At 41.1% G+C, this 24,177-nt stretch overlaps 1 protein-coding gene across 1 annotated transcript in view; it reads left to right on the top strand.

Moving 5' to 3' along the window:
* unc5d.S (unc-5 netrin receptor D S homeolog) overlaps positions 1-24,177 on the top strand; it is a 301,388-nt gene that overhangs the window by 159,122 nt on the left and 118,089 nt on the right. Inside the window, exons 5-7 of the mRNA XM_041587754.1 lie at positions 6,339-6,519; positions 12,882-13,049; positions 13,740-13,904. Coding sequence (XP_041443688.1) covers positions 6,339-6,519; positions 12,882-13,049; positions 13,740-13,904 — 514 coding nt within the window. The remainder of the gene's footprint in view (positions 1-6,338; positions 6,520-12,881; positions 13,050-13,739; positions 13,905-24,177) is intronic.

Here is a 24,177-nt window from a genome sequence, read left to right on the forward strand (position 1 = left end):
ATATCATATTGCTACATTCAGTTATTATCATTCAATTATTACACAGAAGCCTTCAAAGCAATGACTGTGCTTTGAACTGCAAGAAATTTTCAGTCAAATATTCTGTCTCTCCAAAGGACGTAAAAAAAGAATATTCTTGTTTATGTCTGTTAAGTGCATGGTTTCTTAAACTGTTTGGGAAAACTATCGGTCATTGTGCTATAAAATGAGGGGTCACCATTATCTCCCCTTGAATACAGTGAAATTGTAGTTAAACGTGCATATCTGGTTCTAAACCACTTTTTGGGTAATAAAGGCATATACTCTAATAAACCCCTTACCTGTTTTGGTTCCATAAGTAAAAGGTTTGAAACAATTAAGATTAACCCCAAATTCTTCATGAAGATTATCTATTCAGTACTAGGGATAGAAATTTGACCCGTTTCATTTCGCCAAAAATTTGCCGCCGGCGGAATGTCACCGACGCCCATTAAAGTCTATGGGCATCCACAATGCCATACAAGTCTATGGGCAGTTGTTGAGTCATAACAAGGTGAAAAAATTTGCTCATCCCTATTCAGTACACATATAGGGGCAGATTTACTAAAGGGCGAAGTGATTAACACTGGCGACGATTCACCAGCGTTACTGCTTTCAGGTACTTTGCCGATTTACGAAAGGGAGACAGACGCTAGCGGTCATTCACACTCTATCGTGATAATTTCTTTCACGCATGGATTTTTAGTCAGTAAATTGTTGCCACAGTTTAAAATTTCAAATTAATTCGCTTGTGGCAAAACACGGAAATTTGCCGCAAATTTGTATCTGCCAAATTAATTCGCCCATCACTACAAAAGTTGTGGTTTAGAATTAACAAAACAGAAACCCTATGACAGGTTCATCAGAAGCCAAGATTTCCCAATGGAGAATGCAACATACTACTGATAATTAACAAGTATTTGATCAAGAGATCATAATTGATTTACTATATTTCATCTGAGCTGTCTGAGCTCATGGCAACATTTATAGGAAGAAAATAATAAAAGGAAAATAATAAATGGAAAAAAGTAATTTATTTATAGAAGGGGAGCTCAAGTTTGATGATTTTGGTGGCATTTACATAGTTATATAGTTAAATTGGGTTGAAAAAAGACAAGGTCCATCAAGTTCAACCCCTCCAAATAAAAACCCAATATCCATACACACACCTCTCCATACTCCATTTTGTATGTTTTTTATAGTAAGGCTTGCAGGCTGTTTATTGTATATTGTATTATACAATATTACAGCAGACGAAGTAAGACAGACAATAACTAAATTAGAGAAACACAGATACACAGAACTGTAATTTGTAGAGGGTGATGCAAAAGTGTCAGGCTCATAAAGATTAGGGAAGGAATTGGAAACAGCCTAACCCAATTGGAAATGGGAGAGAATAAAAATCAAATTATTGCATAAAAGCACTTATGAAGTTAATTTAATGCTAATAAAAGCAAACTAACTTGGAACAGCAGATGGAAATAAAGAGCCAGGGGAGGATGCTAGAGGAGGTGGGATATTGTGTTGAGCAGTTTTGCTCAATAAGGTGGCAAAGCAATTATTTACCAGCTGATGTGGTACCCTCTTTAGGAGATGTAGTACAGCAAATTCCTTCCGTAGTACTTAGGAATCATCCAACGGTGCCCTGTGGAACGTTCAGCATTCAGACTTCTCACTTGTTTGTTGATTAGCATCATGTGAACTTCATGGACGCTTCTGAGAACACATAGTTACATAGTTAAATTGGGTTGAAAAAAGACAAAGTCCATCAAGTTCAACCCCTCCAAATGAAAACCCAGCATCCATACACACACCCCTCCCTACTTTTAATTAAATTCTATATACCCATACCTATACTAACTATAGAGCTTAGTATCACAATAGCCTTTGATATTATGTCTGTCCAAAAAATCATCCAAGCCATTCTTAAAGGCATTAACTGAATCAGCATCACAACATCACCCGGCAGTGCATTCCACAACCTCACTGTCCTGACTGTGAAGAACCCCCTACGTTGCTTCAAATGAAAGTTCTTTTCTTCTAGTCTAAAGGGGTGGCCTCTGGTACGGTGATCCACTTTATGGGTAAAAAGGTCCCCTGCTATTTGTCTATAATGTCCTCTAATGTACTTGTAAAGTGTAATCATGTCCCCTCACAAGCACATTTTTTCCAGAGAAAACAACCCCAACCTTGACAGTCTACCCTCATAATTTAAGTCTTCCATCCCTCCAACCAATTAGTTGCACTTAGTCTCTGCACTCTCTCCAGCTCATTTATATCCCTCTTAAGGACTGGAGTCCAAAACTGCACTGTATACTCCAGATAAGGCCTTACCAGGGACCTATAAAGAGGCATAATTATGTTTTCATTTCTTGAGTTAATGCCCTTTTTTATGCAAGACAGAACTTTATTTGCTTTAGTAGCCATCAATGCAACTGATCATTTCGTACTAAATTGTACAGAATAATATAGGCATCTTTGCTGCAGAGCCGAATCCCAATGGAAACACCGGCTAATTAGTACAAGTATAGCTGTCTCTTTCTCTCTTCTGTGCCCTTCTCAAGTCAAAACAGTATTGGTTACTCTGAAGTATAAAATGTTTTCCTCTGTTGTCTTACACATCCTTAATCATTTCATAATAATTTCTCTATCACCTTCCCCAAATGTTCGCCAGCTCCCCCTTCTTTCCCCAATCATGAAGTGATTCAAGGCAAACTAGTCTACATTGATTAGACCTCCAGTGTCTTTCTCTGAATTATGATTCTTTTATTGCCTGTTAATGATTATACCTGTAGCCATTGAGTAGAAACCTCTTCCTCACCAGACTGAGCCCACAGGCATTGCAATAGTAATATGCTGCAAGTCACTTGGGCAGAAAAGCAATTTGTTACCAACACAGCGAATGAGAAATGCTGCCGATACAGCTACTTGGAGTAGCAATGACCTTGCGCAGGGACCTTTTACAGAATTTAATGAGTTAAAGCTAGACCCTCTCTGACCCCTTTCTTTAAATGCGCTGCATTCATTTACATGTCTTTATTCTTTATCTCCATGTGGAAGAGTCTGCGGCTGCAACCCAGAATTATGCCTTCAGAATATTAAGCTTATATTAAGTTGTCACAAATCAAACATTCTAGGAAAGCTTCAAAGCCTTTTAACAGAGAGGAGAAAATGCAATCAAAACCCATGAATTAAATTAAGGCTGAACAAAATTCATCTGTTTTTTTTTTTTTAATGTACATGTCACAAACATATTTATTAGTGCAGTAAACCAAGCTAAATAAATCCAAAAAGGTCTTGTTGGTTACAGGGTGATCCAAAGAGGTTTGGTTTATATAGCAAAGTCCAAGTTCAGTGATTTAAGGACCCAAACGGTTTATCTTTAGTCACCAAATAAACTTGTACCCCCAGCATACAACAGATGTTTTCTGTTTATTTGTACAGATATTCAATGCAAACTTTGGAATGCTTGGGACATGGAGATTTCCATAATCTGTAATTCCATATCTAAGTTTTACTAACACCCATATACTCCATTATTGTGATGAACAACTGCAGAAGTGTTGTCTTATAGAATTGCTCATTAAAAGTAGTCGTGTGGGAAAAAGCATTACCATTTGTATAGCACTATCGATAACTGGTTTCCAGATCTTTTATGGAATAAGTGTATGAACAAGGTTTTTCAGTAGAGAAGACAATAAATCAATAAGAAAAGAATGTAGTTATAATATAGAAGCATTCTGGTAAAGAGGAAAAGTGGTTAACATTACAATGATTGCACTGCATTGAGTTTGTATGTTCTTCCCACGTCTGTGTAGACATTAGACTGGAGCAGGGCATAATATCAATAATGTACAATAAAGCACTTTTTTTGAAAAAATTTTGAAACACATTGATGTAAATTGGCGTCAAAAACGAGCAGCAATTTTTTTACGTGCACAACAATTGTTGCTCACTTGAAATGCATTAAAGTCAATGGGCATTTTTTCTTGTGCCAACTTTTTTGCTCTGCGACTTTTTTATCCAAATCCATTAAAGGAGAACTAAACCCTAAAACCGAATATGGCTAGCAATGCCATATTTTATATACTGAACTATACTGAATCGCACCAGCCTAAAGTTTCAGCTTCTCAATAGCAACAATGATCCAGGACTTCAAACTTGTCACAGGGGGTCACCATCTTGGAAAGTGTCTGTGACACTCACATACTCAGTGGGCTCTGAGCAGCTGTTGAGAAGCTAAGCTTAGGGCTCGTCACTAATTATCTAGCAGAAAATGAGGTTGGTCTGTAATATAAGCTGATGCTACAGGGCTGATTATTAAATTCTGATGCTAATTGCACTGGTTTCTGTGCTGCAGTGAAGTAATTATTATTGATGGGTGAATTTATTCGGCAGGTGCAAATTCGCAGCAAATTTGCACGATTCACCGCCAGCAAATAAATTCACGAAACGCCCGCGAAAATTCGCCGGCGTAAACAAAAATGCAAAATTTTTCAAAAAGAGACGCCGGTGCCATTTCGCGAATTTTTTGTCGTTTCGCAAATTTTGCAAATTTTCCGGCGAAGCGAAATGGCGCAAATTCGCCTATCACTAGTAATTATCTGTATTAATTACTAATCAGCCTTATATTGTGACATTTCTATTCTATGTGTAATGTATATTGTGAGTTGGTCCCTAAGATAGTAAGTGACAGCAGCACAGAGCATGTGCAGTTAATCAGCAGAAAAAAAGATGGAGAGCTACTGGGGCATCTTTGGAGACACAGATCTTTACTACTAAAGGGCTGTGGTTGCCTTGGGCTGGTACAGAAGCCCAAAACATAATGTACAACATCTCTAGCTACTTCTTTAGTTAGGCTTTAGTTCTCCTTTAAAGTCAATTGGCATTTTTCTTATGGAGACTTTCTTTGGCTCACGGCGGATTTTTGATGCAGTTTCATGAAAATAATTACAGATGGTTAAAAAAAAAATAGCTCATCACTAATACGGTATAAAGAAAGGATAATTAAAGTTAGTGGTCATTTTCCAGGCAAGCAAGGCACCAAAGGCCAATGGTTGTGTGCTTTTCCCTTCATTAAAATGCTTTTTCTGATCATCACTGCTCAGTGGTGATATTTAAAATGCACCAATGGCTTTGGGCTTCTTTACATGCCACCCTTGTCATTAAAAGGGTCAAATAACCACTTAGATACCTTTTCTAATGTTATACTTGTGCACATAAAGGGCTTTCAAATGAGTCGCGATTGTCGCACTTAAAACTTCAACTTGGGTTAACTTGATGAAGAACCATTCAATTAGATGGATATTAATCAGCTTAATATCGGTTGTAGAGCTCTAAAGGGCTCATTTGCAGCTGCAATTGTGGTTGTGCAAAAATGAACAAAGTTGTTGCTCGTTTTGACCCCTATCATTAAAGGCACTTGTACCTAAACATATGCCCCCCCCCCCCATGAGTCTATTCAAATAAGCAGACCCTGAGACTGCTGGGGTGCTCAGAAGTTCAGCTGGTCCAGTGGAACCTTAAAAGAATTGCAATGTAAAACTATGTGGCCAAAAAGATTTTGCTGTGGGGTCCAGTAACTTCTATTAAGAAATAGGGTACATTTAACAAAACCTTTTACAAGACCTTCATCAGATCTCAAAGATGTAAAATTCCCCTGATCACAGATCTCCTAGTCGTTGGTCACAAATAATGTGAACTTTCACTGTGTAGCTGTATCATACTCCAGGCAATTGTAGTGCAGCATATAAAGTCCAAGGATGGAAATGAGACATGATGTAAAGCAGTTCCAATTTGACACTGCTGCACCATTAATCAAGTTCAATAAAAACTACTGGTTTATATAGGAAGTCAATAACATGGAGGGATGTATCCGCTAAATTGCATTATATTTATAGTTCTGCTTCTGTAATTGGAAAGTACATTACATATGAATAAGCGTTAAGGTCACTTTTGATGTTATTGTATGTTCTTTACAGAGTAATAGCCTGATGTTAATTTTCAAGTGCCATCACAGCAATAATGGAAGATATATCACTGCAGGTCCTTAATATCGAAGAGATGAGGAATTTTTGCTCTAGCTCTTAATACTATAATAACCCAGCCAGAAGGAACTTCACACTCTTATGTGTATGCACAAACACACAAACACACATATAAAGCAAACCCCCAAAGTGTAATATTAAATGTAAAATCTAGATTATGCCTTGTCTCTGCATGTGAATTGCTGTATTCTCCATGACTTTAATAATAATCAAACTATAATTATTGTCTTTACTATGAATCTTAGAACCTCTGTCATCTTGTTAATTTTTTAGGTAGAATGGCTTAAGAATGAAGAGCCTATTGACTCCCTAATGGATGAAAACATTGACACAAGAGCCAGTCACAACTTGATCATAAGACAAGCTCGCCTCTCAGATTCTGGCAACTACACCTGCCTAGCATCCAATATTGTCGCTAAGAGAAGAAGCGCATCAGCTACAGTTGCTGTTTTTGGTGAGTTGGTATATCTATCATATAAGAAACCAAGTCAAGTACATATATAATCAGTTAAACTCAAGAATGTATTTAGGATAATGGCATATTTTGACTACTATGGCCTTTTGGTGGAGAACAGCGAAGGTCCAAACCCTCCTGTCCACCTGTGCATTTTTCTTTCAGTGGTATTCGTGTGGTGACAGGCAGACAGGCTAACACTTAAGGGATACTGTCATGGGAATTTTTTTTCAAAACGCATAAGTTAATAGTGCTGCTCCAGCAAAATACTGCACTGAAATCCTTCAATCGAAAGAGCAAACAGATTTTTTTTATACTTAGTTTTGAAATCTGACGTGGGGCTAGACATATTGTCAGTTTCCCAGCTGCTCCAAGTCATGTGACTTGTGCACTGATAAACTTCAGTCACTCTGTACTGCTGTACTGCAAGTTGGAGCGATAACATCCCCCTCCCCCCCAGCAGCAAAACAACAGAACAATGGGAAGTAATTATACAGCAAGTCCATAACACAAGATAACAGCTCCCTGGTAGAAAAACAGCACTTCATAGAAAAATCCCGGTCCCACTGCGTCACATCCATTACATTGATTAGGAGAAACAACAGCCTACCAGAAAGCAGTTCCATCCTAAAGTGCTGACCAGGCAAAATGACCTGATATGGTGTCTACACACCAATATTACAACTTGAAAAAAATACACTTGCTGGTTCAGGAATAACATTTTATATTATAGAGTGAATTATTTGCAGTGTAAACAGTGTCATTTAGTAATAAAAAATAGATCATAAAAATCATGACAGAATCCCTTTAATCAAAATGCTCCATGTGTCATAAGCCTGAGGGGGCATTTGTTGAAGGAACAGTTCAGTTTGAAAATAAAAACTGGGTAAATAGATAGGCTGCGCAAAATAAAAAATGTTTCTAATATAGTTAGTTAGGCAAAAATGTAATGTATAAAGGCTGGAGTGACTGGATGTCTCACATAATAGCCAGAACACTACTTCCTGCTTTTCAGCTCTCTAACTCTAAGTTAGTCAGTGACTTGAAGGGGGTCATGTGGGGCATAACTGTTCAGTAAGTTTGCAATTGATCCTCAGCATTCAGCTCAGATTCAAGAGCAACAGTGTTGACCCATGTGCCCACCTCAAGTCACTGATTGGTTACTGACTGGTAACCAGGGTAACCAGTCAGTGCTGAAAAGCAGGAATTAGTGTTCTGGCAATTATGTTAGACATCCAGTCACTCCAGCCTTAATACATTACATTTTTGCCTAACTACAGTAACTATATTAGAAAATTGTTTTATTTTGCACAGGCTATCTATTTACCCAGTTTTTATTTTTACACTGAACAATTCCTTTAAGGTGTAATAAACAGAACTGAAAGACACCAAACACATTCATGCCATAGTACACAGTGTCAAATAATACTTCTGTGTAATGATTTATGAAGATTACTAGGTGAAAAGAACAGTCTATTTGTATATTGTACAAATGTGTAGCTGAGTTTAAATCCTGGCATAAAATGAGGAGTGCCACCATTGAGCTCCATCTATTTTTTACACAGCAATTTCCTTTGTGCCAGAAACTCTTTACCACCTAGATCTGAGATAGTATAACATTATGGGGTAGTTTCCAGCATTACTCTGTCCAAAATCAAATTATGCACCTTTATAAATTTTAACATAAACCCCAATATACACCCCCACTAGGGGTTTAGTCTGTCCCTGTCAAGGACAACTCTTTGGATCTAGAGTGAAAAATGTAGGACTGGCCAGACATGGGATGACTTTGACGTAGTTGGCCAGCTTAAATATATTGCAATATATGGACAAATTATCCCTGTCATTTTTAGTAGCTGTATGCACTAAATGTCTCAATGTCTTAAATATTTTGATAATGGGTTGAGTGCAGAGGACTCTTGTATTTGTCTATATGTATTTTGTGGTCACAGTCTCATTGCACCTAATGGTTTTAAAAATTAGTGGTGAGCACAACTTTCCCTTGTTTGAAAAATGTCAAGCCAGTTGCGTTAGAGAACCCTACTGCCTTTAGCGTCTACAATCTTGTTCCATTAAACCTGGAACCTTAGCCACACGGTACAGTCTGAGCAGTCATAATATGGTTAAATAACCCCATCAGTTTTAAATCTGTAGACTCTCCAGATGCGTAGGAACCTTGAAAATTCCCTTGTGAGTTACAGTTCAAAGGAAATGAGAATAAATTCAGAGACCAGACTGTGCAGCAATAATAACAGCAAGACGTGATAATGCCGAAAAACAATCAAGGCTGGGATGGTTTTCAACAAGCCACAGTTATGTGTGGGGAGAGAATTATAGCCAAGGCAAAAGGAGTTCAGAAACAATTATTCTATTAATTAATCCAATTACCACACTGTTGTGCATGACGCTTATTTGTAATAGAAACCGGCATGTGGTGAGGAATGAGAAGAACACACATACCACAATTCCATCAAATCAATATTACGTACAGTGTTGCAGAATGTAAAGCCTCGGGGACTACAGAGTACAGTATATGCAGTGCCTTCTCTATTGGGATAGCTTGTAAGAAAGCAGATGGGTTGGTACATCCAGCACCCACAAAATGCCCACCTGTGTTAGGATACTCTTCAGATGTTCTCTTGTTTTGCAAGAGATGTTGGTTTCTTGACAACTTTTAATTATGCAAAAACAATCATTATTTTTGTGTTTATTTACTTTAAATTAAGCCAGCCTCTTGTGTACCATTTAGGTCCTCATCCACTCCAATTTAGTGATAGTGGCAGCACTTGACCAGGGACACTGTCTGATTCCATCCATATAAAATAAATTAACAGAGTTATTTTCTTAACACAACTGGTTTTTATCCCGGCCATGACACATGATGACATCACAATGTGGATATCCTATTTCCTATTCTGTTTGTATCTGTTCACGGCATTGGAAGATTCATTTTCCATTCATAGATCTGTTTTGTTTTGTGTCCTCATTTGTTACATGCTGTTTGTTTGTTAAATTAAAGGAGAAGGAAACTACCGAATCAGTTTATTGCCAATAGATTAGCCACAATAGTGCAAGCTATAAGAATATATTTATTCTGTAGAATGTTTTACAATACCTGAGTAACCAGCTCTTGAAGCTCTATCTGTTTGTTTAGGATAGCAGCTGCCATATTTGTGGCGTGACATTACTTCCTGCTAGAGTCTCTTCCTGCTCACTTACAGTTCTGGGCTCAGATTGTAGCAGGGAGGGGGTAAAAGGGAGGGGGAGAGGAGCAATCTGAGCATGTTCAAGCCCTAGCCCTGGAGGCTTAAGCTGAAAACAGGAAGTCTGATACAGAAGCCCATGTGTACACAATAGAAGGAAAGAAATGTGTTTCTTTTGACAGAGGACATTTCTGATAAAGCTTACTTACTTTTAGCCTTTGCTTCTCCTTTAAAGGAAAATGGGTCCATTCTAGTGGGACATGTTGTGCCAACTACTGTATTTATTGTAATATTTAAGTTTTGCAGGAATAACTACAATATGGGCAGCTATCAGAAATTCCTGGGTTTAATAATATTTAGTTAGCAGGGCCCTAGTATGAGCTCACTATATGGTGGGACCTGTCAATTTAGACGAATGGGACCTCAATTTAAAAAAAAAATGTCTTCTAATTACGCATATGATCAGGCTTTGAACCATTCTGGTTATTTCTCATTTAGCCTAAATCCAACCTATTCCATATGCAATCTCTGTGCCTGAATCAGGTTATTGCATCTACTTGGGCAGACCCTGATTATAATAAGGAAGTGTTTTTATCTTTAATCCATACTTTTCAAGTTCACATGACATTATATAAGCAGTATGATGGTCCTTTATAGACTGTTGTTTGCTCAAAGAAATCTTCATTTTTAACCCATAGTCATAGAGACAAATTATGTATGATAGTGACTACTAGTGATGGGTGAATACATTTGCCAGACACAAATTAGTGGAGAATTTCTGCGTTTTGCTGCAAGCGAATTAATTTGTGGCGACAATTCGGCGCTGAAAAATCTGCTGTATCCAAAAAAATTGACGTGTCAAAATTGGCGCACGCATAAAAATTGTCGCTCGTCAAAATTATTTGGGGCCCATTGACTTTAATATATTTGGAACAAATAGTCACGCGTATAAAAATTGACACTCACATAAAAACTTTTGCAAGGTAATACCGTATAAAAATTGACGCTAGCTTCAAAATTGATGCTCATCAAAATTATTTTGATGCCCATTGACTTAAATGCATTTCGCACATTTTTCACCGCTTCGCGAATTTCGCAGTAAATTATCACATATTTCTGCGAAACTGCACAGATTCACCGATCACCAGTGGCTACATTAAGGGGCAGATTTATCAAGGGTCAAAGTGAATTCGAGGGAATTTTTGAAGTAAAAAAATTTGAAATTCAAAGTCATTTTTTGGATACTTTGATCATTGAATAGGATACTACGACTTTGAATTTACTTCGACTTCGATTCGAAGTAAAATCGTTAGAATACTCGGCCATTCGATAATCTAAGTACTGTCTCTTTAAAAAAACTTTGACTTCAATACTTCGCCAAATTAAACCAGCCGAAGTGCTATGTTAGCCTATGGGAACCTTTTAATGCATTTTTCTACGTTTTTTTTTGTAGTCAAAGTAAAAAAAAAGAAAATCGTTAGAATCGTTCGATCGAACGATTTTACTTCGACCACAGAATACCCATATTCGATGAAAAAACGTTGAATTCGATATTCTAATTCAAAGTATTTCAATTCGATGGTCGAATTTCAAAGTATTTTTAACTTCGAAATTCGACCCTTGATAAATCTGCCCCTAAAACAAATTATGTGTTTCTTTATATCAACGGGAAACTTTGAAATTCTATAGGATCACTAAATGATCAGAGCATTAGTACAACAACAAAAATAAAGCGTGCGTGTGTATTTGTGCTTGTGTGAGTTGTTGTGAATGTATTTATGTGGATTCATTCATGGATGCATGTGCCTGTACACTTGTACATGTGAGCACAGTCAACCTAGAACTTTAATATAAAAAACTCTCCCTGTTTTACAACTCTAGAACAAAAAGCTTACAATCAAGGTGCTGTTCAACCCTATTCTCTTTGAATGGTTTTGTCTTTGAATTCTTGGTTCTGATGCCTGACATGTTCAGTGAACTGGAAAGCTGTTTCCAAGTGACTCAGTGGTGGAAAGAATTGAGGTGGTAACCTAGGAATTCCCGTCAGGTCTTTGCTGTCAGTCAGCACTCGGCCTGTTATAAGTCCACAGCCATCAAGGACTCGATGAAAAGTTCAGCAGCTAAAATTATTGATTGCAGATGAAATCTGGAGTGCTTATAACAAAAATGTCAAGATATTGGTAAAAGAAAGAGCTGTCACTGAGGTAAAGTTAAGAGAGTAGAAGTTTGAAGGACAGCAGTAGCAAATGTTATGGATATAACAGCCCAGACAAAGTTCTATTTTTTGGGAACATTCCTTTATGGGCTAAACATATCGGCTTGAATCAAAGTATACAAAGAGCTTTGATTCGTATAGTAGAACCTATGTAGAATCATGTCAAAATTCATGTAATCTCAATTACTAATAGGAGTCCAAATCTCAATTAATGCTTTAATTTATGGATTCCCCTGAACGACAATGCTTTGAACCCCTTTCTCCCCCAATCTATCATAAATCCCGTTAAATATTCTTTACTCATCCATCCTTAATTTTCTTAATAAGTTAGGGGCAAGCTTGTTTTCAGCCTGAAAGGATCTCTCTCTTTGGAGATGTTGCTTAGCCTTTATATAAAGATGAATGTGTGCCACGGATAAAATGTGTGCGTTATTCATTCAGGGACTTTTTACTGTTGTGACTTTTGCTGGAGTCATCATGGTTGAACTTGGAAAACCCTAAAAACATTTTTTTCAGGACAACATAATAATATTTTAAATATGCCTGACTCACCCTTAAGTTGATTAAAAAAGATTCCAACATTAAATAAACCCAATTGGATTGTATGAATGTATCCAGCTTAATTAGAATCAAGTACAAAGTACTGTGATATTATTACAGGGTAAAGACAATATTTTGAAAAAATGTAATTATTTTCTTAAAATACACTCTAAAAGAGATGGTCTTCCATAATTTAAAGCTTTCTGGATATCAGATTTCTGGATACAACATTTCATATCCTGCGCAAAGAAATATATCCAAAATATATTATTTTATAGTCATGAAAATAGAAATGATTTAAAAAAAAAAAAACATATTCCATATCAATACCTTCCATACAACTTATTTATTTTATTTTGTCATATCTAATAATATGCCTCTATCACTGCTTTTCTTTTCTGAAGTGCATGGAGGTTGGTCTTTTTGGGCAGAATGGTCACCCTGCAATGTTCGTTGTGGAAAAGGATTTCAGAAGCGTTCCAGGACTTGCACCAACCCTGCACCCCTGAACGGTGGCACTTTCTGTGATGGTCCATCGGTGCAGAAGATAACTTGTAATGCTTTGTGTCCTGGTGAGTGAAAGCCAACATGATTACATTCAGAAATTGCCCTTAATTGCTTTATTTAGCTGACTTCTACTTATTGATTATTGTGTTACCCTTTATCTAGTAAATCCAGCTCATGGTAAATTAGTCAAAGGGATTCTGAAGACCTGTGCATGTTTCTGTCATGTTAATCTTATTTACTGTACATATACTGTAGGAAGTGTATTTGCACCAGACTTAAATAGCCAGATGCACAATTATGTTGGACTTTACATGCAGACATAATTGAATAAGTAGCATAGAAAGATCTCCCTGGTGAGTAAAATTCATTACATGTTCAATAAATGGACTGCTTTCCAGTTTATTTCAAGCATAATGTAATTGTCCTTCGCCTGATCTGTTTTTATAGATCCAATTCATGATTAATGAAATAGCCACTAAACATCGGTACACACGAATGAAACTTATAACATATTTTCACTTTAGTTTATCCTCCATAAATTTAAAAGTTGTTTTTATGCAAAGATAACCAACATGATGGATAGAGATAAATAGAAAGAGAGAGAGAGATATACCTGTATGTTCCTCTGACTTTCTTAGTGGAACCTGCTGAGTTTGAACTGTGACCTGTGGAGGGGCATACAGTAGGTCTTATAATCTCCCATGTTATTAAAAAAAAAGTAAATTTTGTGTATTTATGTTCTGCATGATTTTCAGTGGACGGTAATTGGGATGTGTGGAGTGAATGGTCAGTCTGCAGCCCAGAATGTGAGCAACAGCGTGATAGGAAGTGCACTGCTCCTGCTCCAACTAACGATGGGAAACCATGTGAAGGGCTCAGCCTGGAGTCAGAAAACTGCACCGAGGGATTGTGCATCCAAGGTATAATTTAAAATGTATCATATATTGAATACAGTGCCATTTCTTATAATGAATGTCCTTTATATCTTTGGCAGCCACCTGCCATCTGGTCTCAGCTATTACTTTTGAGCTAAACTTGTTGCTGTATATGATATTGTTAAAGTCAAACACCACAGGAATGTGTTCCCTTCATGTATAGTTTAGATGCTTTATTAAGCACAACATATTTCAGACATGAAGATCCTTCATCAAGTCAACCTTGGTTGACCAATGAATATTCTTTTCTTGTTGTGCCAAGTAAATCATCTAGAACTGAAGGTAAAACCACTCTGAAAAGTTGATATGGCTGTTGTTGGCCAGATATAGAGTGGATAACATGTAAACATTGTGAGAGTGTTATGTTGAGTATTTAGTGCCATATATTTAATGAAACAAATGATGCCTAAAATTATATCTGCCACTAAGGGAAAATAAATCATGTCATGGGTAAAAATTGTACAGTTTTTCTCTCTTTGTACCATATGTGCCTATGGATATACAGTATTTCATGCATATTAGCAGTAGCTACCTTGGAAAGAAGGCAAGGGAAAGCTAGAAGGGAAGGCAAATTAATACATACTGCAAAATGAATAGTTCATTCTATTGGAGTTCATTCTATGAGCAATTTTAATAAAGCAGTTTCAATTATTTTATTCAAAAGGGGCCTTGTGAGGGGCGCAACGGAGAGTAGAAAAAATTCATAGGTTCTCAGTATCCATGATTTTGCCTTGGGCTGCTCAATTTATTTTTCACCCAACTATTCAGATGGCCAGCTATTTTAACTGTTCATGGTAATTTTTATATATTAGAGACAAAGGCTCAGATGAGCAAACAACTCATATCTTACTGTATAAGCACATAGAGAGCATAAAAGACACAATTCAAATTTCACAGGTCTAGTATCAAAAATAGTTGGGCATTAGGGTTTTCAAGATAAGGGGTTTAATGGTACGCCATGCCTAAAGGCTACATAAACATTTTGATATTTAAAAACCCAAATTGGTTTGCCATCAACATGGATTTATCATTTCGTAGATAACATTAAGTACAAGATACTGTCTTGCAGTGAAAAAGCAAAAAGGTTGAACAATGACATATTGTGTTAAAAACAAGAATGCCAGGGCAAGGGCCACCCCTCATTTGAAACATGGATAGGGACTGTAGCAGATCTATAGGGAGCTTCAATGAAGGGGTCATTTTTATGATAATATTGAGTGTGAAACCAGCACCATGTATTATTCATTACTGCCTTCAAAACTGGGTTGTTTAAAGTTATGTTATATGTATGACAGCGCTGCAAAATATGTTGGCACTATATAAATGCATGTTATTAATAATAATGTCTCATTTATACAGGAGACTACAAAAATGGCATTGCTATAATTTGGACTTTTTTGGAAAACAATTTTGCTTTGGGTCCTGAAAAAAAATAGCTGTACCAAAGCTGACCAAACACAATCTAGATTATTACAAAAGTTCTATATAAAATTTGGACTGCAAATACCCTGTCTCCAGGCGCCAGCACGGTTAATGGTTCCCTCCATGCTACAGCCAATTCATCTTCATTCATGGAACATTACAGCAAAAAGTAATTAGTCTCTGAAAGCTGCAAAAAAAGCAACTCTGTAAAAGCTATTCATACAGCCAGACATTAGAGTTCATAATACACAGTACAGCATTAAAACCTATTTATAATACAAATGTTATCAAAAGTACAAGAGGCCTAATCTCAATTGCAACACAGCTTACCGCCAGTGTGTGAATGATCCTCACTGCTTTTCCTACAGAGTACATTCAAGGGCCTATAGTTAAAACTGAATAGCTGCATTCTATGAGATCTTCTAAGTGACTGATTGCAAATGGGGAGGCGAAAAGATCTCAGCCCTTCATTCATTATACCAGAAGCTAGGTCGCACAAGCACAAAGCAGCATCTGCTATCACTTGGGCATTCAGGTTTTTTTTTTTTTTTTACTGTATTACCTATTCTTTAATCCCTTACTGGAAGGGCATCTGAAATATGTCACTTGGCCCCTTCCAAACCAAACCTTTTAATATTCAGATCTATGGTACACAGCCACAAAGGTAGAAACACGCTTAAAGCAAAAGAATTTGAAAGAAAGTAGAAACCAACAGCCAGCAGCAACATTTCAGGATTTAAATTGAAATTATATTTGCTCAATTTCCTGCCAAATTTAGCCGAGTTAATTTTTAGGTGAAAAAATTGTATTTTTTAGTTTTCTATTTTGACAGATTCAAAGGCATTTTGTAGAGGAAACCAACAGCCTAGGTATATGGTCACAATGTTATTTTTTATTGTTTGGGGATATACTGTATGTTGAGTTTTTAAGATGTCAAATAAGAAAAGAACAGATTGTCCTTAGAGAAAAGAGGCTTATCATTTACACTGAGAATTCCCAGGCAAAGAGATTAAATAATGGCACCGATGTATTGAAATTTGTGTGTGAGTTTGTATTGAAAGGAAGCCTGTGTTACGGTGTATTAAAGGCATCCCTATAGTTTGTTTTTGTATTACTCTAACCCTGTAGCGTAGATTATAGGTTCTGTATATAATGTGTTGTATATTTTAATATTTTAAACATTTCTAGAGAATAGAACATATGGAAGATTTCCATAGATAACTTCAGCCCATGTAAGTGGTGCCCAGTTGACTGTAAATTGATACTGTTCTAGATACACCTGCAGGTTTTAGCACATCAGTAGGATCTAAGTACATTTAAGCATGTGAGACAGGGAATCAATTGTGTTGTTTTTGTTACTCATCTCCTCAAAAATTATGGATATGTCAAGTCTGGGCGATAGATAGGGAACTTCATGGGTTTTATATTGGTCCCCAATAGGACAGGTACCTAAAAGTCATATCGATGTCTTTAATAGTAATATTGGTGCAAAATCTTGAAGTGGCCACTTTTTCAAACACATTTCCAATGAGCCATAATAAAGACAGAAGAGATTAGCTAATGCCTTAGACATGATCCCACCCTTAAACAAATATGGCATGGCCCTCAAATTAGTTTTAAAAAATTGTTCACACATAAAATCTTTAATAGTTGGGATTTTTGAAGGCAATCCCGCTTTAAAAAAAAGAAAAGTTCCCACAGTTTTTTTATAACTTAAATGCATTTCTGGCATACAGGATATGATGTCACTGACATAAGATTGAGGAAGATGTAGCTTCGTTTTATCAGTTTTCCTGGTCTGAGGCGGCGAACTAAACTCTGGCGAAAGAGGTAACATTCAGTAACATTTGCTTCTTAGTGAATTTGGGGAGTAACGACCGTTTGCCAGAGTGGAAAGTCACTTGACGATAGGGTGCGAATGAATGCTAATTTATCTTTCAAAAGGAGACCAACATCAGTTGCATAGAACCTTTCAAATATAAAAAGGTTTGATGTAACACATTTATCACTAGATTTTCTATTTGTCAGTTAATTTATTACAAAAAAAAAAGAAAAAAAGAACTTGATCTGCTTTGGTAAAGTGTGATTTTTAACTAAGGAACAAGGCACACAAATGCACTGTGTTGGCTGACAATCACAGGTCACTTCCCAACAACTGCAATCTGAACTACCTTGAGTAGTCCATGCCCCACAATCATTGCTGAAAACACTTGTGTAGACATATATTTTGTGGTAATAATCACAGGTTATGAAGGGAAAAGCCATGCCACTCACTGACTTAAGGCAGCAGAATCCACCAGCCCCATGCTGCTTCATTGTCTAGACATTCCATCCTAACCCAAGCTAACCTCTACATTCATTTTCTAGTGGAGAGAAGTGCATTGTCAAACCCAACAAGAGCTGAATGTCAAAAATGTATATGTAGAATAATGTTATATATATTCTACAGGCAGATATTTTATATGCCAAAAAGTATGTGGACACCTTCCTGTCGCTTCTGATTCCAAACCAACGGTATTAATATGTAGTTGTTCCTCTCTTTGCTTTAGGACAGCCTTTCCTTTCTTCTCTTATAGAAAGGCTTTCTACTAGATATTGAAACATAGTTGGATTGGATTTGCTTCCATTCTTACATAATATGTTTGGACACTGATATTGGACTGACTTGCATTGGCATTTAAAAACATCCCATAGCAGTTAAGTTGGGTTAAGGTCAGAACTGTGCAGGTCCATTAGGTTCTTCCATTCCCCTCTCTGCAAACCTATTCTGTATTGACATTAATTTAGGGTTAGAATACTTTTAAAGTGGTCTTTCCTACAAACTCAATAAGAAAACACAAATTGTCAAAAATGTCATTGTATGATATAGTGGCACCTGTGTTAGCGACAATGGGTGGAACTTCAATAGATAAATCTAATCATTAGAAAGCATGGTCTGACAATGCTATTTCCACCATTTTGTTTTGCCTCAAGAAGGAAGGTTCTCACCTTCGTGAATCCCAATCGTGAATCTGAAGTCGCCCCAGCATTTCCAGCAGACCTCATATGCCATTAGACGGAAGGTAGAAAAATAAAATATGAAATTGGCTTCTCCACACTATCCAGTCTGTGTAAAAGAATGAAACTGCTAAAATGTGTGGCCCATTTCTCAAGCACATACTGTGCAAAAAGTTTAAATACTGTTGTCGCTATATTAATGATTAAAACTTGGCACAGGGCTCCAGGGATTTCAGTTGTTCTGTCCCAACACAGATATTGCCAGACAGCTCCATCTGATGATTGGCATGTGGCTTCTTAATTACTGTGTTGTGAATGTCTATGTTCTTTTGTACCGAGCTGTACACCATGGGCAGACATGAATTCAGGCTCTTTACTCCTCTGTGGTATGAACACCTGTGAGGAAACGGCTTCCCATTTCTAACTGTTGAATATTTATGAGTCTGCCAAGCCCCTGAGCCAGCAAAGGTTCTCACCGAGCACACTAGATTAAAGACTTTAGTTTGCTACCAAGGAAAAAAAAAATAGTGATAACTATGGATTTTTTGTCTGTTTGACCACCCTTAAAGATGGAATTAAAGAACAGATTCAGCTAACACTTATGTTGGTCAACAAAATAAGCAGTAATTTTTTTCATATTTAAAAGCTTGGTATCAAAATAAAAGACAATTCTTTACAAACCTAAAACTGAGGCAAAACAAAATGTGTTTTAGACCAGGAAGTATTCATCTACTACCATACAGCTGTGTAGAATAGCCCCGAGTTGTTACACACCCAAAGCCTAAAAACATTGAAGGTTTGAATTATGACATAGGAATATAACCATAAAGAGATGTTATTTGAGTTTAACTGAAGGCGTTGTTCATGGACTTGTCTCAAGTGACCAAAGGAACAGATCTGGATAGAAAACAGGTTAAAGGAGAAGGAAAGCTACCAAGGCAGTTTATTGCCACAATAGTGCAAGCTATAACACTATATTTATTCTGCAGAATGCTTTACCATACCTGAGTAAACAGCTCTAGAAACTCTCTCTGTTTATTTAGGATAGCAGCTGCCATATTAGTTTAGTGTGACATCACTTTCTGTCTGAGTCTCTCCCTGCTCACTCATAGCTCTGGGCTCAGATTACAGCAGGGAGGGGTGGAAGGAGGAGGAAAGGAGAGTGAGGAGCAAACTGAGCATGCTCAAGCCCTAGCCCTGGAGGTTTAAGCTGAAAGCAGGTGTCACAGCCGGCACCCGATACCAGAACAAATGCCAAGCACCCTGGTTTTGGCTCGGCTTCACCAGTAGTGTGACCACCGTTGGGCTTCGGGAGGAGCCCTCAGCTTACTTGGGTGCCACCTGGACTTAACGAGGGGTGCTGTCAAGGATTAGGTAGGGGGCGCTGTAGAGTCTGAAGGGAAAGGGCGAGTCCTTGAGGCAGGGGCTGTATGTGCCAAGGGGAAACTTGAAGGGAAGCAGGAACAGCTTGGATGGGACAGGACGGTGCGGGCGTAGATCAAACTGGGGGATAGAGTGCAGAGGGAGACAGGAGCGGATAGCAAGACAGGACTGGAGCAAGATAGCAAGAGAGGACTGGAGCAAGAGAGGGCTGGAGCAAGATAGCAAGAGAGGGAGACTGGAGCAAGATAGCAAGAGAGGGAGACTGGAGCAGGCTAGCAAGAGAGGGAGACTGGAGCAGGCTAGCAAGAGAGGGAGACTGGAGCAGGCTAGCAAGAGAGGGAGACTGGAGCAGGCTAGCAAGAGAGGGAGACTGGAGCAGGCTAGCAAGAGAGGGAGACTGGAGCAGGCTAGCAAGAGAGGGAGACTGGAGCAGGCTAGCAAGAGAGGGAGACTGGAGCAGGCTAGCAAGAGAGGGAGACTGGAGCAGGCTAGCAAGAGAGGGAGACTGGAGCAGGCTAGCAAGAGAGGGAGACTGGAGCAGGCTAGCAAGAGAGGGAGACTGGAGCAGGCTAGCAAGAGAGGGAGACTGGAGCAGGCTAGCAAGAGAGGGAGACTGGAGCAGGCTAGCAAGAGAGGGAGACTGGAGCAGGCTAGCAAGAGAGGGAGACTGGAGCAGGCTAGCAAGAGAGGGAGACTGGAGCAGGCTAGCAAGAGAGGGAGACTGGAGCAGGCTAGCAAGAAGGGACTGGAAGCAGGATAGCTGGAAGCTGGATAGCAAGAGAGGAGTACAAGGTAGGGTTGGAACAAGGTCGAGGCTAGAAAGGTACAAGATAGGAAAGGTAAGCAGGACAAGACAAGGCAGACTAACAAGGGAGAAGGGGCAAGAGCTAGAAACCTAGTTAGGGGCGATGCCGCAGTACTAGAAAACCATGCAATGCTCTGGCAAGGAGTGGTCTGAGTGCTGCCCTTAAATAGGAAGGAGTCAGCCCTGATTGGCTGATAAAGATAGGCAGCAGCTGAGCTGGGGCTGGAGAGGCCAATCAGGCGGCAGCTGGGCTGGGACTGCAGAGGCCAGGTTACACATAGTGAGCAACCCTACAGGCTGCTCACCTGGCCAAATGGTTAGGGCATCGAGCCAGAAACCCAAAGGTCCCCGGCTCGACTCCCAGCAATACCTGACAGTATCCCCCCCCTCACAAGGCGACTCCCAGGCGCCACAGTGACCAACATTTTCGTGCACCTGGGGAACTGGCAATGCTATGGGCAGAACTAACCACATGGGTGCCCAACTAGAAGGTAATGCTATTGTATTAGCCACCCTGGAACTTGGCAGAGCCACCCTTGCGGGTGCCCTGATGCTCGGCAGAGCCACCCTGGCGGGTGCCCTGGGACTTGGAAGAGCCACCCTGGCGGGTGCTCTGGGACTCTGAGGAGCCACCCTGGTGGGTGCTCTGGGACCTGGAAGAGCCACCCTCACGGGTGCTCTGATACTTGGTAGAGCCACCCTGGTGGGTGCTCTGGGACTCGGAAGAGACACCCTGGCGGGTGCCCAGGTGTTTGGCAGAGCCACCCATGCGGGTGCCCTGGGACTTGGCAACAGTATAGGCAACTCCACCCTCGCGGGTGCCCTCCACATGAGTGCCTGGGTTTTGAACATTATTTTATGAGTTGGTACAGTCACTGTGTTAAGACACGGCAGAAGTCCCACCTCTGAGGGCACAGGATCAGGCAGAAGCCCCACTTCTGGGAGCACAGGATCAGGCAGAAGCCCCACTTCTGGGAGCACAGGATCAGGCAGAAGCCCCACTTCTGGGAGCACAGGATCAGGCAGAAGCCCCACTTCTGGGAGCACAGGATCAGGCAGAAGCCCCACTTCTGGGAGCACAGGATCAGGCAGAAGCCCCACTTCTGGGGGCACAAGATCAGGCAGAAGCCCCACTTCTGGGGGCACAAGATCAGGCAGAAGCCCCACTTCTGGGGGCACAAGATCAGGCAGAAGCCCCACTTCTGGGGGCACAGGATCAGGCAGAAGCCCCACTTCTGGGGGCACAGGATCAGGCATGGGTACAGGAGGCAGCTGCTGTTGAGCCGGCACAAGTGCAGGAGGCAGCCAGTGGGGAGCCAGTCGCCGGGGAAGCCTAGCTGAAGCCATGGGCAGCGGAGGCTGCTGGGGAACCGGCTCTGGAGCTGAAGGCAATGGCGGTTGCAGGGAAGGCCCCACTGGAACTGTAGGCAGCCGATGCTGCTGGGTAGACCCCTTTGGAGCTGTGGCCAGCCGATGCTGCTGGGTAGACCCCTTTGGAGCTGTGGCCAGCCGATGCTGCTGGGTAGGCCCCTCTGGAGCTGTGGCCAGCCGATGCTGCTGGGTAGGCCCCTCTGGAGCTGTGGCCAGCCGATGCTGCTGGGTAGGCCCCTCTGGAGCTGTGGCCAGCCGATGCTGCTGGGTAGGCCCCTCTGGAGCTGTGGCCAGCCGATGCTGCTGGGTAGGCCCCTCTGGAGCTGTGGCCAGCCGATGCTGCTGGGTAGGCCCCTCTGGAGCTGTGGGCAGCCGATGCTGCTGGGTAGGCCCCTCTGGAGCTGTGGGCAGCCGATGCTGCTGGGTAGGCCCCTCTGGAGCTGTGGGCAGCCGATGCTGCTGGGTAGGCCCCTCTGGAGCTGTGGGCAGCCGAGGCTGCAGGGGAAGCAGTTGCTGAGGGGTGGCAGGCCCGGGAACCGAAGCAGACTGCAGAGGGATAGCCGGCCCTGGAACTGGAGCAGACTGCGGAGGGATAGCCGGCCCTGGAACTGGAGCAGACTGCGGAGGGATAGCCGGCCCTAGAACTGGAGCAGACTGCGGAGGGATAGCCGGCCCTGGAACTGGAGCAGACTGCGGAGGGATAGCCGGCCCTGGAACTGGAGCAGACTGCGGAGGGATAGCCGGCCCTGGAACTGGAGCAGACTGCGGAGGGATAGCCGGCCTTGGAACTGGAGCAGACTGCGGAGGGATAGCCGGCCCTGGAACTGAGGCAAATTTATCTAGGAATGCCAACAGAAACTGAGCAGTATCGTAGCTTATAGGGGATTTACTGCACAGTAAGTTCTCGGCCCAGTAACGAGCTTCGCCTTCTAGCAGGAAGAAAATGATTTCCGAAACTTGCTCGACTGGAGGAGCACTTAGAAAGTGTTTTTTCTCTGAAAGGAGCAGGACTTCCTCTAGAAAGATAGGAATTTTACTTGGGGAGCCATCACAGTATCTGCGGGTCAAAATAGAATATTCAGTCTTTTTGGGAATCCGGTCAGAAGGCACAGGAACAGCCCTTGCAGACTCTTTTGGCCAGAGCATTCTGTCAAGGATTAGGTAGGGGGCGCTGTAGAGTCTGAAGGGAAAGGGCGAGTCCTTGAGGCAGGGGCTGTATGTGCCAAGGGGAAACTTGAAGGGAAGCAGGAACAGCTTGGATGGGACAGGACGGTGCGGGCGTAGATCAAACTGGGGGATAGAGTGCAGAGGGAGACAGGAGCGGATAGCAAGACAGGACTGGAGCAAGATAGCAAGAGAGGACTGGAGCAAGAGAGGGCTGGAGCAAGATAGCAAGAGAGGGAGACTGGAGCAAGATAGCAAGAGAGGGAGACTGGAGCAGGATAGCAAGAGAGGGAGACTGGAGCAGGATAGCAAGAGAGGGAGACTGGAGCAGGATAGCAAGAGAGGGAGACTGGAGCAGGATAGCAAGAGAGGGAGACTGGAGCAGGATAGCAAGAGAGGGAGACTGGAGCAGGATAGCAAGAGAGGGAGACTGGAGCAGGATAGCAAGAGAGGGAGACTGGAGCAGGATAGCAAGAGAGGGAGACTGGAGCAGGCTAGCAAGAGAGGGAGACTGGAGCAGGCTAGCAAGAGAGGGAGACTGGAGCAGGCTAGCAAGAGAGGGAGACTGGAGCAGGCTAGCAAGAGAGGGAGACTGGAGCAGGCTAGCAAGAGAGGGAGACTGGAGCAGGCTAGCAAGAGAGGGAGACTGGAGCAGGCTAGCAAGAGAGGGAGACTGGAGCAGGCTAGCAAGAGAGGGAGACTGGAGCAGGCTAGCAAGAGAGGGAGACTGGAGCAGGCTAGCAAGAGAGGGAGACTGGAGCAGGCTAGCAAGAGAGGGAGACTGGAGCAGGATAGCAAGAGAGGGAGACTGGAGCAGGCTAGCAAGAAGGGACTGGAAGCAGGATAGCTGGAAGCTGGATAGCAAGAGAGGAGTACAAGGTAGGGTTGGAACAAGGTCGAGGCTAGAAAGGTACAAGATAGGAAAGGTAAGCAGGACAAGACAAGGCAGACTAACAAGGGAGAAGGGGCAAGAGCTAGAAACCTAGTTAGGGGCGATGCCGCAGTACTAGAAAACCATGCAATGCTCTGGCAAGGAGTGGTCTGAGTGCTGCCCTTAAATAGGAAGGAGTCAGCCCTGATTGGCTGATAAAGATAGGCAGCAGCTGAGCTGGGGCT

Source organism: Xenopus laevis, chromosome 3S (genome assembly GCF_017654675.1).
Source record: "Xenopus laevis strain J_2021 chromosome 3S, Xenopus_laevis_v10.1, whole genome shotgun sequence".
In the NCBI taxonomy this organism is placed as follows: domain Eukaryota; kingdom Metazoa; phylum Chordata; class Amphibia; order Anura; family Pipidae; genus Xenopus; species Xenopus laevis.